Genomic DNA, 18,909 nt, shown 5'->3' on the forward strand with positions numbered 1-18,909 from the left:
TTCAAAGAAAACCTTTCTCGAGTGTTTTTCACGGCCTCCTTTACATTATTTCATCATTTGGCACGTTTTGACAACATGTTTGAAAAATCGCCTTTTTTTTCGACATAGTATAGTAAGGCGTTTTTTTTGCGCCAAAATTCATGATGATTTTTTTTTTCAAAGAAAACCTTTCTCGAGTGTTTTTCACGGCCTCCTTTACATTATTTCATCATTTGGCACGTTTTGACAACATGTTTGAAAAATCGCCTTTTTTTTCGACATAGTATAGTAAGGCGTTTTTTTTGCGCCAAAATTCATTATGATTTTTTTTTTCAAAGAAAACCTTTCTGGAGTGTTTTTCATGCCCTCCTTTACATTATTTCATCATATGGCACGTTTTGACAACATGTTTGAAAAATGGCCTCTTTTTTCAACATAGTATAGTAAGGCGTTTTTTTTGCGCCAAAATTCATGATGATTTTTTTTCAAAGAAAACCTTTCTGGAGTGTTTTTCAAGGCCTCCTTTACATTATTTCATCATATGGCACGTTTTGACAACATGTTTGAAAAACCGCCTTTTTTTGACATAGTATAGTAAGGCGTTTTTTTGCGCCAAAATTCATGACGATTTTTTTTTCAAAGAAAACCTTTCTGGAGTGTTTTTCATGCCCTCCTTTACATTATTTCATCATATGGCACGTTTTTACAACATGTTTGAAAAATGGCCTCTTTTTTCAACATAGTATAGTAAGGCGTTTTTTTTGCGCCAAAATTCATGATGATTTCTTTTTCAAAGAAAACCTTTCTAGAGTGTTTTTCACGGCCTCCTTTACATTATTTCATCATATGGCACGTTTTGACAACATGTTTGAAAAATGGCCTCTTTTTTCGACATAGTATAGTAAGGCATTTTTTTTGCGCCAAAATTCATGATGATTTTTTTTTCAAAGAAAACCTTTCTGGAGTGTTTTTCACGGCCTCCTTTACATTATTTCATCATATGGCACGTTTTTACAACATGTTTGAAAAATCGCCTTTTTTTTTCGACATAGTATAGTAAGGCGTTTTTTTTTTTGCGCCAAAATTCATGATGATTTTTTTTTCAAAGAAAACCTTTCTAGAGTGTTTTTCAAGGCCTCCTTTACATTATTTCATCATATGGCACGTTTTGACACATGTTTGAAAAATGGCCTTTTTTTCGACATAGTATAGTAAGGCGTTTTTTTTGCGCCAAAATTCATGATGATTTTTTTTTTCAAAGAAAACTTTCTGAGAGTGTTTTTCACGGCCTCCTTTACATTATTTCATCATATGGCACGTTTTTACAACATGTTTGAAAAATCGCCTTTTTTTTCGACATAGTATAGTAAGGCGTTTTTTTTGCGCCAAAATTCATGATGATTTTTTTTTCAAAGAAAACCTTTCTAGAGTGTTTTTCACGGCCTCCTTTACATTATTTCATCATATGGCACGTTTTTACAACATGTTTGAAAAATGGCCTTTTTTTTCGACATAGTATAGTAAGGCGTTTTTTTTGCGCCAAAATTCATGATGATTTTTTTTTCAAAGAAAACCTTTCTCGAGTGTTTTTCAAGGCCTCCTTTACATTATTTCATCATATGGCACGTTTTTACAACATGTTTGAAAAATCGCCTTTTTTTTCGACATAGTATAGTAAGGCGTTTTTTTTTGCGCCAAAATTCATGACGATTTTTTTTTTCAAAGAAAACCTTTCTGGAGTGTTTTTCACGGCCTCCTTTACATTATTTCATCATATGGCACGTTTTTACAACATGTTTGAAAAATGGCCTTTTTTTTCGACATAGTATAGTAAGGCGTTTTTTTTGCGCAAAATTCATGATGATTTTTTTTCAAAGAAAACCTTTCTGGAGTGTTTTTCACGGCCTCCTTTACATTATTTCATCATATGGCACGTTTTTACAACATGTTTGAAAAATCGCCTTTTTTTTCGACATAGTATAGTAAGGCGTTTTTTTTGCGCCAAAATTCATGACGATTTTTTTTTCAAAGAAAACCTTTCTGGAGTGTTTTTCACGGCCCTCCTTTACATTATTTCATCATATGGCACGTTTTTACAACATGTTTGAAAAATGGCCTTTTTTTTCGACATAGTATAGTAAGGCGTTTTTTTTGCGCCAAAATTCATGACGATTTTTCTTTCAAAGAAAACCTTTCTGGAGTGTTTTTCACGGCCTCCTTTACATTATTTCATCATATGGCACGTTTTTACAACATGTTTGAAAAATCGCCTTTTTTTTCGACATAGTATAGTAAGGCGTTTTTTTTGCGCCAAAATTCATGATGATTTTTTTTTCAAAGAAAACCTTTCTGGAGTGTTTTTCAAGCCCTCCTTTACATTATTTCATCATATGGCACGTTTTTACAACATGTTTGAAAAATGGCCTATTTTTTTCGACATAGTATAGTAAGGCGTTTTTTTTGCGCCAAAATTCATGATGATTTTTTTTCAAAGAAAACCTTTCTAGAGTGTTTTTCACGGCCTCCTTTACATTATTTCATCATATGGCACGTTTTTACAACATGTTTGAAAAATGGCCTTTTTTTTCGACATAGTATAGTAAGGCGTTTTTTTTGCGCCAAAATTCATGATGATTTTTTTTTCAAAGAAAACCTTTCTGGAGTGTTTTTCAAGGCCTCCTTTACATTATTTCATCATATGGCACGTTTTGACAACATGTTTGAAAAATCGCCTTTTTTTCGACATAGTATAGTAAGGCGTTTTTTTTGCGCCAAAATTCATGATGATTTTTTTTTCAAAGAAAACCTTTCTGGAGTGTTTTTCACGCCCTCCTTTACATTATTTCATCATATGGCACGTTTTTACAACATGTTTGAAAAATCGCCTTTTTTTTCGACATAGTATAGTAAGGCGTTTTTTTTGCGCCAAAATTCATGATGATTTTTTTTTCAAAGAAAACCTTTCTGGAGTGTTTTTCACGGCCTCCTTTACATTATTTCATCATATGGCACGTTTTTACAACATGTTTGAAAAATCGCCTTTTTTTTTCGACATAGTATAGTAAGGCGTTTTTTTTGCGCCAAAATTCATGATGATTTTTTTTTCAAAGAAAACCTTTCTGGAGTGTTTTTCACGGCCTCCTTTACATTATTTCATCATATGGCACGTTTTTACAACATGTTTGAAAAATGGCCTTTTTTTTCGACATAGTATAGTAAGGCGTTTTTTTTGCGCCAAAATTCATGATGATTTTTTTTTCAAAGAAAACCTTTCTGGAGTGTTTTTCATGCCCTCCTTTACATTATTTCATCATATGGCACGTTTTGACAACATGTTTGAAAAATCGCCTTTTTTTCGACATAGTATAGTAAGGCGTTTTTTTTGCGCCAAAATTCATGATGATTTTTTTTTCAAAGAAAACCTTTCTGAGAGTGTTTTTCAAGGCCTCCTTTACATTATTTCATCATATGGCACGTTTTGACAACATGTTTGAAAAATGGCCTCTTTTTTTCGACATAGTATAGTAAGGCGTTTTTTTTGCAGCAAAATTCATGATTTTTTTTCAAAGAAAACCTTTCTGGAGTGTTTTTCACGCCCTCCTTTACATTATTTCATCATATGGCACGTTTTTACAACATGTTTGAAAAATCGTCTTTTTTTTCGACATAGTATAGTAAGGCGTTTTTTTTGCGCCAAAATTCATGACAATTTTTTTTTCAAAGAAAACCTTTCTGGAGTGTTTTTCACGCCCTCCTTTACATTATTTCATCATATGGCACGTTTTGACAACATGTTTGAAAAATCGCCTTTTTTTTCGACATAAGGCGTTTTTTTTTTTGCGCCAAAATTCATGATTTTTTTTTCAAAGAAAACCTTTCTGGAGTGTTTTTCACAGCCTACTTTACATTATTTCATCATATGGCATGTTTTTACAACATGCTGAAAAATCGCATTTTTTTTTTCAACAGTATACTATGGCCAAAATTCTTTTACTACAAAACGTCATAGTTCAGTATGTGGTCAAAAATGTCACAAAATCGTCATAGTTTTGCTTCTGGTCAAAAATGTCACAAAAACAGTTTAGGATGTGGTCAAAAATGGCGAAAAAACGTCATAGTTTAGTATGTGGTGAAAAAACGTCATAGTATGTGGTCAAAAATGGTGAAAAAACGTCATAGTTTAGTATGTGGTGAAAAAACGTCATAGTATGTGGTCAAAAATGGCCAAAAAACATCACAGTTTAGTATGTGTTCAAAAATGGCGAAAAAATGTCACAGTTCAGTATGCGGTCAAAAATGTAACCAAAACGTCATAGTTTACTATGTCAGGGTTCCTACAGCTTAAGGCAAGTTAAATTCAAGACTTTTTAAGACTTTTTTATTGCCATTTGAAATTAAATTTAAGACCAACTTCACAATAAACACAAATGAAAAAAAAAACACATCAATTACATAGGGTTAGGGACAATTTTACCCAAATGTTTATTTTAACATAAAACATGACTTTTTGGTCCAGTGAAAAGGTTTTTTTTTCTTTGACCATACCTCCAGGCAAAATTCCTTCAGTTGCAATATGTTCTTGCTGCAGTAGCTCCAGGAACTTCCAATTAATGTTTGGTCCATCCATGGAGATGGACAACGGCTTACGCCTATCCAGGTCCTTGGCACCTTCCTGAGAATAAACAATGTTGAAGCACATGAAGCATATAAAAATCAGACTGGATTAATCCAGTATAGATTTAGCAAACTGTCATACAGCATATTGTCTTTGTAACAGATGGAAGTCTGACACAGAAAAGATATCAATAATAACACCTTAAAGCGATATTCCACTTTTCAAGAATAATCCACTCAATATGTACTCACCTCTATGCCCAGGTGAGGATGGGTGAAGATCTTCAGTTCACAAAACAATCCTGGAGTTTCAGCAGAAAACAGCCTTGCAGCTAATTATAATGAATGATGACCATGGATAAAATCAACCACCACAGAGAGCAGAGACCTTTTGTGTTTGTTTTTTACATTTTATCTGTGGTCACCGTTCACTGTAATTAGCTGCAACACTGTTTTCTGCTGAAACTCCAGGATTATTTTGTGAACTGATGATTTTCACCCATCCTCATATCGGCATAGAGGTGAGTACATATTGAGTGGAATATTCTTGAAAAGTGGAATAGTGCTTTAAAAAGTCAAAGCTAAAGACCATCAGTGGTGGACAAAGTACTCAACCCCAGTACTTGAGTCAAAGTATAGATACTCCTCGTCAAATATTACTCAACTTCAAGTGAAAGTTGCTCAGTCAAAATTTTACTTGAATTAAAGTACTAGAGTTCTTGCTTTAAAAAATACTTAAGTATTCAAAAGTACAAATTACAAAGTACATATTGTAATATCAATACACGCTGTATTGTTTTCACGATGCATTTACAGAACCTTGTAACTCTCTGAAAGCACCTGATGATGCACTGACCTGCTTGTAGAACCACTCTGCTACATAAAGCCTACAGAAACATCTATAAAAACTTCAGCATAGAAATACAGTCAAGAACAAAACAGACAGCTGTTGTCAATTTCTGATGTAAATGTATTAAAATCACATCCTAAAATTAGATTGAAGCCAACTCTAAGGAAATCTCCAAGTCTGTTAAATAACTGAGATTTCTTTCTGTCTTCAGGAGCAGTATCTACATGAATGATGTGGTATTTTTCACCCCAATAAAACAATCCAACTTTAAAAGCTACCTGGAATAATGAATAATTATAATAACATCTTGAGAATTCATTTTGTCTTTCTCCTGCTGTCACCATTACAGCTTTTAGTTTGAATGACAGAGGGAGAGCTTGCTTGCTCTTGTTCCAGAGTGCACCTGGATGACGTATTTCCACTTTTACATCAGTCCCATCTGAGAGGAGCTACTGTGATCGGTTTCCTTTTGTGAGGAACACAGCATGTGACCAACTGCATTTTAGAAAAAAAAAAACAACAGCTGACTTCAAAGCTTAGTCGAAAAGTAACAACAACCTTTCTAGAAATGTAGTGGAGTCAAATGTACAATATTTGTCTTTGAAATGTAGTGGAGTGAAAGTCAGAAGTTTACAAAAAAAACCCCCAAATACTCAAGTAAAATACAGATACTCACAAAATGTACTTAAGTACAGTATTCAAGTAAATGTACTTCACTGCTGTCCACCACTGAAGACCAACAACATAAACAACACTTGTACAATATAATGTGATCCAATACAACAGCCATGACTTCTACCTTTACAAATATAATAATGTTCACTTTTGATTGACACTTTCAGAGAAGATATGAACTTAATTACTGATGTTATAATTTGCAGTGGTGTTGAAGTGGACTGCATTATATTGAAAGTTTTGGTCGCTACATTTACATGCATGAGAGGCAGAATGATGTTTCTAATCTTCTGCTTCCATAATAATTTATGTTTGCCGCCTACTTACTTTGAAATGGCGCAGTAAATCCTCAGCTGTTCCATGTCCCATCAACTGCGACCCTGAATATCTTGACTGGACGTGATCTTCGCACCAATAGCGGATATACAGATCCAGTTGTTTTGTTTTCATGGTCTGGTTGAGGCTCATCAAACATTAAAACAAACGCGTCCTTGTTAGCATCCGCAACAAGCTGCTCTGAAATGTACCGGGAATAATCCAAACCTGCTGATGTAGGCCGTCTGGACGGAACCGCATGCAAACGAGTGGACAGAGTCTGGGAACACAGCACGGAATAAGTGTCCAACTCCCTCATTGACTGGAATGATTGGTGTTGTGTCACGGTGTTCAGAGACCCAGTACCTGTGCTTTCAGTGTAGACGTCCACCCGAACATAGTCCGGAGATGCGGTGCTGCGGTCCCGGTTGTTGCTATCGGGGCTGGGGATGGAGACACGGTGGAGACCAGAGTAGAACAGAACTGGGAAATACCCAGCGTTTGTTGGCAGCTCCATTTTGAGGCTTTATGTTTTGCGCTGTTCATGTGTGACTCCACGGCCTTGACTCCCATCGAGCCCAGTTTGAAACATTTCTAGAACAAAACACACCGCGCCTCGTACACACTGCCTGCTACCGCTTTCAGCCGTCAACATAAACCTTGGTTGGACAGCCAATTTTCGTTGAATTTACACTTTCCCATGCGGTCCAAAGTTGCTACATGAACGACGTGCGTCTGCTTTTAGAGTCCCGGCCGCAACCACATCACTGTTTTGTTGGTTCCGCTATTGTGATTGTGCGACGTTACCACGAGAGTAATTCTGTACATTATTTAAATAAATAAATGAATAAATATTACCATTTATTTTGAGATTTGAGACTAATTACAATCATAAAATCATACTTATCACGTGTTAATATTTTTAAGACGTTTGAAAGATTGATTTAAGACATTTTAATGCCAATTAAGGCCTTGTTTTTAGATTCATGAATTCAATGCCTTTTAAGACTTTTTAAGGATCTGCGGGAACCCTGACTTCCTCATCTTAGAGAAGAACTGGATCAGACTGAGACAAGGACATGTTTGGATTTATTTTTTTAAGGCACTGCTAGCTGAACACTGAACTTGATGTCACATATGAGTAATGCAATATTGATATTAATAACCATTTGTTGTGTAATTAATGTATGAGTTGTGTTAACCTGAGTAGAGAGAGAGCATTAACCCCAGGCTCTGAAGGGTTAAATACATGATGGATACACACAGGTCAGGCTGGAAAGCTACAGCTGCACACACACACACACACATGCACACACACACCAGTACAAAGAGTGTTTTCACACACACAACACATTGCCGCAGCACATTCTTATGTCCTTATAATGTAACAACTAATTGTACTGAAAACCCTAAACTCAAGGTTGTTTAAGGGTGGAAACCATAATAATCCTCCCTATACAGACACCAGCAGCAGCTGCATCACATCTCAGCTAACAGAGGAATAAGACTGACAGGTAGAGAGAGGGAAGAGGGTTCTAGGAGGTTCTTTTACAGGATGGTTCCTGGAGATTGGATGAATGAAATGTTTTTATTTTTTGTTAGTGCCAACCAAATTTTGTTGCAGAAATGCAATGGCAATAAATATCCTTGAATCCTTGAATTTAAATAGCACTTTGTAGAAATACTCTTTTTCAAGTCAAAGTCTTGCATATTAGGTATGCGAGGGGAAAATTCACCAGTATATAGAAGTTAAATGATTCCCCTATCAAGTCCAGATTACTCTATTAGGCTGATATTGTTACAACTTGCAAAATATTACTAATGAACAGCATTTTAATGTTGCAACTCACCAATGCTGAGGTAGTTTTGGCTTTATATATATTATACGGAAGTTTAAATTTTTGGATAACCTGCTCATAGTTTACAAATTCTGATTTGAATAGCCTAACTACAACACTACTTCCCTCTGACATGCAGTGTAGTAGAAGTAAGCAACAAACTTAAAATACCCAAGTGAAGTATCACAACAAACGGCAGTGTTTGAGTAAATATACTTACTTTCCATCACCAGAAAATACAATTCATAAACACAAACTGCAGCCGCCAACATTTCTCTAAAACAGTTTCAGCACAAACAGAGCCTTAGAACACAATGAAAGTGCGATTTAGTGCAGCACTGTTGTATCAGAGCAGTAGTTAAATAACAAGGAGCCCCTAATAAACTTGTAGCTCACTCTCACTGACAGTATTGACAAAGTAGGATGATCTTCCAGGAGCTAAAACGAGTCAAAGTGTTTAATTTAACACTGAGAAGATAAAAGAAACATTCTTCTGCTCACCCAAACCTTAGTTTAATTCTACAAACACAGTCTGATGTTCTAAAAAAATAACATTTCTATGTACAAAACAAACAAAAAGGAGCCAACATTAGTCTTGATGAATTTTAATTACATCAAATGGATTCATGTAAAAGTGGAAAAGGAGGAAAACACTGGGTCTTGTCACCACCATCATGTTCAACACAACAACAGATATCTGCACATGTTCTGTATTTAAAGCGGGCAGGTCACAGGTCACCTATACTCCAAGTCAGATTTAGAAACAGGAAAGTAGATGTGTGCTTTTAATGTTATATTTTCCTTATCAGAGCGGGATGGAAGGTGATAAATGAGTCAGTATGTGGGTGTATTTCAGGGTCTCTCATGGCTGCCAGCTGTCTTATAGGTGACCTGGAACACTCCCTTCATCAGTCTCTCTCTCAGATCACACAACGTTCGCTCAGGATCGGCAGGCGACGGCGCCGATCACCGAGCTGTCATGGCTTCAAAGTCCGTTTGGCATCCTGGCGGGTTAGACTCCCGCCGAGCACTGTCCTCTTCTTTGATTGGATAAAGGAAGTGGGATGATTGGCTGTTTGATTGCTCCATGCAGATTGTGATTCTTCAGCAGCTGGAAATGTTTTTTGTGCTGACATGCGTTATGTTGTGCGTTCTGTCCGTATCCAAAGATCCATTCACGACTTTGAAGTTGCGCAGAAGATCCAAAATGGAGTCATGGTTTTAAAATCGCCCTTTTGGCTGTTGTGTGAACATTGGCACTTTAATCTTAGTCTGCAGAGACTAGTGCACATCTAAAGGACACAGGGCAGTGCAATCTGCCACTGCAGTCTTTACGGAAAAAGAAAACAACAACAACAAAAAAAAAAAACTACTGTCACTGCAACTTTTTCTAGTATTTTTATGTTATTTCCTTGATTCAAGGAAGAAAAACAAAACAGAGAAGGAAGCCACTTTTCTCTACTCAAGTGTCCTGGGTTAAAAAAAAAAAAAAAAACGACAAAAAAAAAAAAAAACAAGGGAAGAAACTGGGATATACAATCTTTTCTCACTGTAGACGGTCTCAGCAGATTAACTCTACTAGGCTTCAGACACACAGCTCCAAGGCCACCTTTCTCTCTGAGTCCCAAGCAAGCAAGAGGAGTGGAAAGAAGAAAGTAAATTAAAAAAATAAAAAAACAAGAGAGAAAGAAGAAGGTTAAAAGTCAGAAGTTGTATCAGTGAAGACAGTGATTTAACAAGAGGGAACAGAGGAAAGCAGCCAGCGTGGATCTACATGCAGAGGGGGAAGGATTTCAGCGCTACACCAAAGCCATGCAGCAACGATAGAAGCATCCTGGAAACAGCAACTTGTTCAGACACACTCAGCAACAGCATGTAAAGGAGGGAAATGGTCCTCTTGTTGGGGGGATTTAGGGACAATTAAAAAAAAGGCAAGCAAAGCGTTCATCCACTCAGACTAACACGATAAAGCGGCCCATATGCCATGCAGGCCGGGTCCCATCAGGCCCGTTTGGCAGCTTGGGGAAACTGAGGGGACACTGAGGGGACAGTGAGGGGACGGTGAGGGGACGGACAGGACGGTGAGGGAGGGTAGGAGGCTTTCGGAGAGCTTAGAGAAGCAGGGGAGGCGAGAAGTGCACAGCAGGATGGACGACATCTGTTACACCATGTTTTGGGTTCCCATGGAGACAGGACTGACACCCCCCCCTCCCCTCTTCACTCACCACGCGCTCACTGCATGGTAGCAGACAGACGAGGGTGGGGGGGGGGCAGCGCTCAGCAACTCTGCTGAGGCTCCCCGCTCCTGCTTTTAGACTTTCTGCCCTCCACATCTGTAGGACAAAGGCAACGTTTGTGTTACATCTGCAGAGTGACAACAGCATTTTCCATTTTACCTGCGTGCACTGTGGGGTCAAGATAAATACACATCAAGCAACTTCAAAAAACAGCAACTAGAGAGTACAAAGGCAGAAATAAATAAGGATCTAGGCGCTGCAGCGGTTCTACAAAGTATTGGCACAGGAAGTAGTGCTCGTCTTTGATTATAACTTAATGATTACAGTCTGTACAAGATCCTGTCAGTCTAAGTCAATCACTATCCGTTCTCAAGTTGTGGTGCATCAAGACGAGTAAATAAAGGTTTTCAAATGTCAAAAGAGATGATGGTAGCTTCATTCACAAAACAATCTGCAACTGTTTTCAACTTGCAATATTCACTCCTTAAATAGCCACCAAAAACTGCCCAAGTAATGAACCGACTTCAAGCAAAACTGCAATCTGAAACAATGCAATTAGAAAATCACATTGGCAGCAATTTAGGACATGTATTATGCAGCACAGTTGACCTGCAGTTAAAACCGTTGTCAGTAGTTTTACAATTTCATGCCATCCTCCTTGTGTGAGTCGCTCCATACATCTATCACACAGTGAATATTCAAATCACAATATCAGTCAGAAAAATCACAAATATTTCCCCCAAAATGTTCCTCCCCAGTGTTTAAAACTAAAAAACCCACCGTGTTCACACTGTTTTCTATTGCCCTCTCTGTCAACTTCCTCTAATCCACCTAAAAACGTCTCTCGGATCATTTTGGGAATGAAGCTTCATCATTTTGTCACCAGCCACCAGAGGTCAGTTCAGATCCACCAGATCACATCCCATCAAAGCAAAAATGCTCCAGTTAATATATATATATATATATATATATATATATATATATATATATATATATAAAAAAGAAAATACAGGAAAAGGTATCAAATGTACAATAAAGCAAACACAGTACACACCATCAATAAAAACAAAAAGAAGATAACCATTTTGATCACAGCAATCAAAATGTGCATTTCAGGTCGGACTGAGACAGAACAAAGCCATGCAACTCAGAAACAGTGGGGAAAAAAAAGGATTTTCCCAAACATCAAAACAACAAAACAATCAAAAAGTGGAAAGTGAATCTATTATCTGGCACATTTTAAGACTTTAATGTGAGAAATCGCTGCTCTAAAGCCCCACGATGCTTTGCTTTTTATCAGAGGCAGCTATTTTTGACAGATCCAGGTGATGCATTCACTGACTCTCAGCGTGTTTTGGCCTCGTATGAAATTCAATTCTTGACTAAGTTAATATTAAAACAGAAATACTATATTGTATGTGATGCATAAACCCCCTACAGCAGATAATAGTTTAGTGATGAGGAAACAATAATATGGCAAAAAGCTTCTGGATGGAAGAACATTCATCAAAGTCCCACCTCACAGAACAGAAAAGGAAAAATAAACCAGCAGTCAGCACCATGGCAAACAGAAAGGAACGACACCACACAGAGATAGATAGTGCTCTGATAAATACATGCAGAGGAGAAGGATTTGTTCTCTTTCCGTCTCCTCTTTTAGTCGAGTTGAGTATCGAGATCAGCGAGCCAGAAACCTCCCTGTTATTCACACACAGCCATACTCGTACCACAGAGACTGGTTCTCCTCTGGGCTCAGTGACGGGTCCGAATTATTCACCCGACTGGCATCGACACCCTCGTTATACTCTGTCAGGCTGGCTGAGCTGGATCTCACCTGGCCATTTGACTGGCTGTGAGGGTTTAGGGTGGAAATGTGGTTGGGGACGGGAGCAGGGTGGGTCTTATTAGTAACAGGAGGCCCGCTGATGTTGCTGACTAAGGTGGGGTTAAGAGACAGGAAGGGGAGGTTTTTGCCTGCAGACTCGCTAAAGATGGAGTCCATGAACACGGACTCTACAGTGAAGGACGGGCCGAGGAAAGACTCGAGGGTGGAGAGGTCGGGGTCCTCCAAGCTATGGCAGGGTAAGCTGTGTGACTTGGGCAGAGGGGTGGTGTTGGTGGTGGTAAAGGGTCCCTTTAGGTTGGTGCTGTTGGGGTGGTACTCACTGGGTGTCGGCTGGGAGCGAACCCCAGCCTTGGTGGAAGCAACGGGAGGAGAAGCGTCGACGGACACGGGCTGCCGGTTGTCCTTGGACAGCATGTCGTGGATGCTGGTGCGTCTCGTGGTGCCCTCGGCGGTGGAGATAACGCTGCTGGCCCGGGGCAGCGTGGAGGAGGCCGAGTCCAGGCGCTCGGAGACGGACGTCGCTTTAGCCTGCGAGGACAAGCTGGAGCGGATCGGGGCCGAGCCTTTCACACGGGTGCTTTCGGCCTTCCGGAGCGTCGGCCGCCCCGGTTGTGCCGAAGACCTGGGAGGGCGATCACTGCTGACGGGTGCTGCTCTCCCACTGGATGAGCGTAATATTCCTCGACCCTTTGTGGAAGTACGTTCCTTCGGCCCGTGGTCAGAAGAGGTGGAGAGGCGAGGAGAGTCTACAGTGAGGTTCTCCTGACTGCCAGACTGCAGAACAAACAAACACAACAGTTAAACCATCGCACAGTATCAAAAATCTTAATGGATTGATCATGTTTAATACCCCGATGTGTCTTGAAAAGTAACTTTTTTAAACAAAAATGCCAGGTTCTCCGGTTCCAGTTTCTTTTTAAAGCAAAAAAACAAATATCTTTCAGTTTTGGAAGGCCAGCAATTTTAGGACATCACCATGGCCTTTTTGGGAAACTATGAAGTGAACAGATATATAAGAAGACAATGAGATTAATAGCTCATAAAATGGTTAGTTCCTGCTCAGAATTGATCCTAAACTGATTGATAAAAGGGAAAATAATCTTCATAATCTATAATAACATCACAACAGCTACTGACATAAACGTCATTTACAACCGAGTCAGAGGCCTTACCTCTGCAGGGTCAATACCCTCATCCAAGAACTGCTGAAGTGAAAGCACCTCGCTGCCTGGAGATCCTGTCTTCCTGATCTGGGTCTGTCCGGGGCTGCCGGCGGCGCTGGACGGGTCCAGAGACCGGCGCAGCTGCAGGGGGCTCTGGTGGGAGGACCGGGAGGAGGTGGGCTGCTGGACGGGGCTGCTGCCGCTGCTGGACCAGACCTCCTGGTCCAGACTCAGGCTGAACTCACCGCTGCTCTCACTGTGAGGTCTGCTGAGGCTGCCGTTCAACGTGCCTGTTAGAGGTGGAAGCCAGGATCAGACGATGGAGAAAAGTAGTCCAAGACCTTGATTGATTTATTGATGTTATCAATCACTGCTAGACACATATTAGTATTGATTCAATTTCCCCACATTTTAAGAACATAGAGTAAATCAGGTTGATTAAAAAGAGATTTAGGTGGTGGTGTAGAGTCCTGTTCCTGTTGTGAGAACAGAGCATGACACCTTCATGTGCAGGGAACAGATATGAGTTGTAACTCTCACAATTCACAGTTTCAATCATCAGGATCTGTGTTTCTAGCGTTTTTGTGACCACTTGCAGGTGCATATTTCTGATTTCACCGTGGACCATACTTAAGCAGGTCCACGGTGAACAGATCTCAACAGGTTGATTCAGAAAGAGTCAACTGTCATGTTTGCAGTGGAAGATCCAGCAGCCTCTAAAAGCAAAGAAGATGTGTCAGATCAGTAAAAAAAGACGGTGCTTCTTTGTTCTTGTGGACAGCTGGTTCTTCCACTGCGAAGGTGTGTCAGGTCAGGAGCACACCAAGAACATGCTTGACAATTCTACATTCACGAGGCTGTGCATCATGATTTCCTCCCTCAGGATCAGACTGTCAAAGCAGAGTTCTATTGTAACGTTCTGAGGTGTCCTAGAGAGAACATTCAGCACAAACAGCCTAAACTGTGGCACTAAATGATGGCAACGTTTTTTGGCCGTACCAACTAAACACCCAAATTTGTCTGTGACTTCTTCCTCTTTAGCAAAATGAAATTCAAGTTGAAGTTTTTCTGTTTTGATAGAGTGGATGATAGATTGGAACTTCCTGGGAGTACACCAAACGTAGCAGGAGCACTGGGAGCAGTGTACCGCTGCACACAGTGACTACTCAATGGAAATGGTATTCAAATGTAAATCAGGTACTGTTTCCTTTTTATAAGAGCAAACTTTTTGATTGGACCTCGTTTGCAGGATGAGATCTAAGCTTATTTCTGAAATGGGTTACAGATCCCTGCTCATTTATTTATCTGCTCAGTTACACTCTCCACCCATTGTTCATTTAAAAATGACAGAAACAAGGAAAAGTGATAAAAAGTCAATCATCAGTGAATTATAAATAAATCAAAACCTATTACGAATTTTTTTCTTTTTTATGCTACGATGCACAAAAGGTGTGTATGTCCCACTTGCTAATTAAATCAATGTCTGTAAAACCAGTAAAACAAAAGAGAGGAAAACATTGATTCTGAACATTAAATGTCCTGTTCCATAGAGAGGAGAAAAAAAGAAACCCTAACTTCATCAAATTTTCACAGGAGATTACATTAAAACAGGTCTGATTAAAGGGTTGAAAGAAAGAGATAAAGACACAGAGGAACCTAGAGGAGTTAGAAGACAGACACAGAGGTGGAGGAAGAGGGTTACAGGAAGGAGAAGCATACCTTTGCCCTCCAGAGGAGAAGTGAGGTGGGAGTTATTGTTACTATTGCTACTGGTGGTCCTGTTGCTATGGAGACTGGAGGGTCTGGAGGCTGGGTGAGGGACGAGAGGGAAGACGCACAACACATACACACAGTTAGGATTCATATACATGTACCCACAACCGACATGCACTAACACAAGGAGTAGCACGTAGCTGCACACTAACAGAACGTCTCCCGCTGGGGCAGCAGATGGCACATGCCAGGCAGAGGGGCAGGAAAGGTGGCTCAGAGCCAGGCTGCAGCTACAATATGTCCAACCGAAAAACAAAGAAACTACCAACAGGGAGGCCAGAAACACCTAAACACAAGGACCGAGCCACTTTAGGGAAAAGGGGGAACTGATAGAGACGATACTGGGAACACAGGACGACAAGGTGAGAGAAGAAATGTGAAACTGAGAAGCAGGAGGACAAAGAAAGGAAAGCAGTGATGGCAGTGTGACCTTGCTATTTCCTGCTTCCACAGGCAAAGCTTCAACTGGAAACCAGTGACCGTGAAATCATCTCAAACTGGTTTTCAGGACATGCATGGCACCAAATCAGAATTTAAAATGAATCTCTAGACTACTGATCGGTATCAGCTACTATGTCTAGGAAACCAGCCCATTATTTGTGACCCAGAGTGATCTCCAGTGCCGAGTAATAGTCACTTACTACAGATGTTACAGGGCACTCTGCGCATAACACTCGGCTCAACAGGGGACGGACACAAAGCCAGCAGGCCTGATGAAACACACACATATACACACAATGCAACACACCCAGATGGAGACATGTTTGAAGGGACACTGCACTGCTCACTACTGTGCAAAACAAGCAGAGTTTAGTATTTTGCACTTCTTTAAAACACAGAGCATAAAAGCTGCTTTAAAACAAATCAATAGATATCTCAAACCACCATTAGTGACTGTGCAAATAACATCTCCAGAAGATGACCTAATAGCTGATACATTATGAGTCAGACTGGAGGTATATTTCATCCAGCCATTACTGGAATGAACCAGGAAATGAGTCTCACAGCAACATATTTCATTTTACAAGTGAATTCTGGGAACTCATCAGCGAGGTAGAATGGAAACGAGGCACTAATGCTGCAACAGCGTCCTGCAGAACCAGTTTAATGACCATGTGGGGCAACAAAGGGTCATTAAAAGTCAGGTTAAACAGAGTGCTAACATACTGCAGAAGTTTAACTGTAAAAGAAGCAATATGCAATCGAAAACGTATGGCTTTAAGGTGTAGACGTAGCATAAGTGATGGGAATGTGTGTCAGTAGTTTGGTGGCTGTTTAACAACTGGGTCATCTACGTCAGAGCAGCACAGAAGTGAGGAGTCATCGCCCGGCTGCAGATTAACTGCCCTGGATACCGTCCTAACGCCTGAATTAGAGTCAATCCTTCTTTCAGTGGAGGCTGATCTCTCTCTGGTTTGCTCTCTATAAAATTGCTTCCCCAACTGTAGATTAGGTTTAATGGAAGTGCAAGAGGGCAGCCCGAAGATTAGCAGGGGGACCGCTGAGGACATGACCTCCTTTTAGGGTCTGTTCTCCTTTGAAGGGCCTTCAGATTCCTGGTTGGTGCTGAGAGGCTGCTACACCTTTTCACTGCATGTGACACATGTAAATGTCGGTGTCATGTCAAGTCTTACCTTGACTCTTGGGGTCATCTGAGCCAGCAACGTCCTCAGAGGAGGCGTTGTCTGTGGAGATACAGAGGAGAATGACGCTGAAGCAAATTCAGCAGCTACCGTTCAAATTAATCTAGTCCACATAATAAAGGAATTGATGCTGAAAAAGAAGCAACCAGCCAATCAAACCAGCGTCCCAACCTTTGACCTGCAGTCGGAGTTTTGCTCTGCTGTGTCCTGCGCTGGGCAGCGTGAGAGCAGCACAGTCGATGGCGTTGGTGGAAAAGGCGAGCTCCTTCATGCGCTGCCCGCTGCGTCTGCTGCTGCCCGTCATGCCGGCGTCTCCGGCTTCAACGCCGTCTAGATTCTCGGTGCTGCCGGCCCACTGAGCCCCGGGACCACCGGCCACCGCCATGGTCTGCAGCAGGTCGTTCATGGCTGAAGGGGCGGATGGAGGGACGGAAATAAGAACAAGAACTGAATTAGACACTTTATACGTCTCATCTCACAACGAGCTGCAGCCCAGAAGTTGTAGCTCACTGCTTTTTTTTGCCAGACATTTTGTATCCTTTTAGCCATAATAAAGGGGATGAAAAATTGTCTGAAATGACCTAGTTGCTAAAGAAATCCTTAAGACTGGAGAACTACTTGTCTAATTAGTGTTTTTTCTTCTTCATAAGGGCCTAAACTAGTAGCCTCATGAGGACCAAAGCTCAACTCTCACAGTTAGCATGGAAATCTTAAGCTCCTAATCAAACTAGACACAAGATGTAACTCAGGACTTGTCCACACATACACAGGTAATTTATTGAAAAGGGGGTTTTCCATCTTTAGTCTCAAAAAATATCTCTGTCCACATGTAAACACAACTGATAACAACAGGCGCTATAACCCTAGAGACATGTTAGCCAATCAGAAGCATGAAAAAAAAGTTACAGCCAGTTCTGAAAGGTTAACAGCAATGGTGCATTGAGGAAAAAGAGGACGATATGTCCGGACTGACTGTGATGCCTCTGATCCTCAATACAGTGGAAAAGGAACTCTACATGTATGTGTTTACATGTAAAAAGTTTTTTCAGCAGCTCTATTTTGGACATGTCACTGCACAAAATCTCCTCATGTAAACAGAAAAGGCTGCAGAGTTCCTGAATACAGTAGAAATCTTTCAGCAAAATGCAGCTGAATTAGATGCTACTCAGCTCAAGGACAGAAAATTTCAAGAGTAGAAAACAGGACAACTGGATCTTTATTCGCAGACTTATATTGTGCAAACAGATTAGCCTTTCAGCACTACTGTCTTCATGTAGAGTCAAAGATGTACCTTTAGCTCTGTAACTTGAAGAAAGGTGTATTTTGCTGTGTTTCTGACATTGTGTTGGATAAATCGTTGGTTAAGAGTTAATAAAAAAAAACTCTTGCAAGGACAAATGTATAAAAGTAAAGCTACAAATATCCATTAGATTTGAAATCCTGTTCAACCAGTTATTCAATGATAACTGGACACTGGGTTTAAGTTGAACGTATGCGTTTGCCTCACGTCTTTGTTGACTTTCACTCTGACACAGTGGTGTTGAAATGCTTCTGTTGGCACAATAGAAGGCTGTGAATTAAGTGGCTCTTCTTTATGGACTCTGGAGAGTTTCAGAATATCTCCACAGTGACTGAAAACAGTGTTTGCATTAGAGACAGACATCCCTCAGCTCTGCGATTACTGCGGCTGATATTTGGCATTTTTAAGATTACTGACATCAGTATATTTATTGAGTGATTATTGATAAATTAAATGCTTTACTTCAGGTCTGATGCTGTCTCCAAAATGTCTCTTATGCAGGGACTGAAGAAACTGAACAAGAAACACAAGCTGCTGCCTTAAAATAGGAAATTAGCTCCTATCACAGTGGTTAAGGCTAACAGCAAGCAGCCAAGTTAGAAGGCTGCCAGAGATTAACCTGGAAGTCTGGAAAACAAGAATTAATAATGCTATCAGATATGGACCTTAGTGAGCA

The 18,909-nt window shown here is 40.1% G+C and overlaps 1 protein-coding gene across 11 annotated transcripts in view; it reads right to left on the reverse strand.

The window, feature by feature from the left end:
* Window positions 1-8,860: 8,860 nt before the first annotated feature.
* Window positions 8,861-18,909, reverse strand: part of LOC111563983 (girdin) — a 99,258-nt gene continuing 89,209 nt past the window's right edge. For 6 of the 11 annotated variants that reach the window (XM_055018510.1, XM_035944955.2, XM_035944954.2 and 3 more), the window contains 6 exons: window positions 17,105-17,341; window positions 16,925-16,975; window positions 15,932-16,000; window positions 15,237-15,326; window positions 13,527-13,807; window positions 11,506-13,128 (listed from right to left, as the gene is read on the reverse strand). In XM_055018510.1, the coding sequence (XP_054874485.1) occupies window positions 12,214-13,128; window positions 13,527-13,807; window positions 15,237-15,326; window positions 15,932-16,000; window positions 16,925-16,975; window positions 17,105-17,341 (1,643 nt within the window). In that variant the 3' untranslated portion in view covers window positions 11,506-12,213. Of the gene's footprint in view, window positions 10,605-11,505; window positions 13,129-13,526; window positions 13,808-15,236; window positions 15,327-15,931; window positions 16,001-16,924; window positions 16,976-17,104; window positions 17,342-18,909 lie in introns of those variants that run through there. The other 5 variants (XR_008604340.1, XM_055018512.1, XM_055018508.1 and 2 more) reach the window with 5 other exon arrangements.

This window comes from Amphiprion ocellaris, chromosome 16, assembly GCF_022539595.1.
Source record: "Amphiprion ocellaris isolate individual 3 ecotype Okinawa chromosome 16, ASM2253959v1, whole genome shotgun sequence".
In the NCBI taxonomy this organism is placed as follows: Eukaryota; Metazoa; Chordata; class Actinopteri; family Pomacentridae; genus Amphiprion; species Amphiprion ocellaris.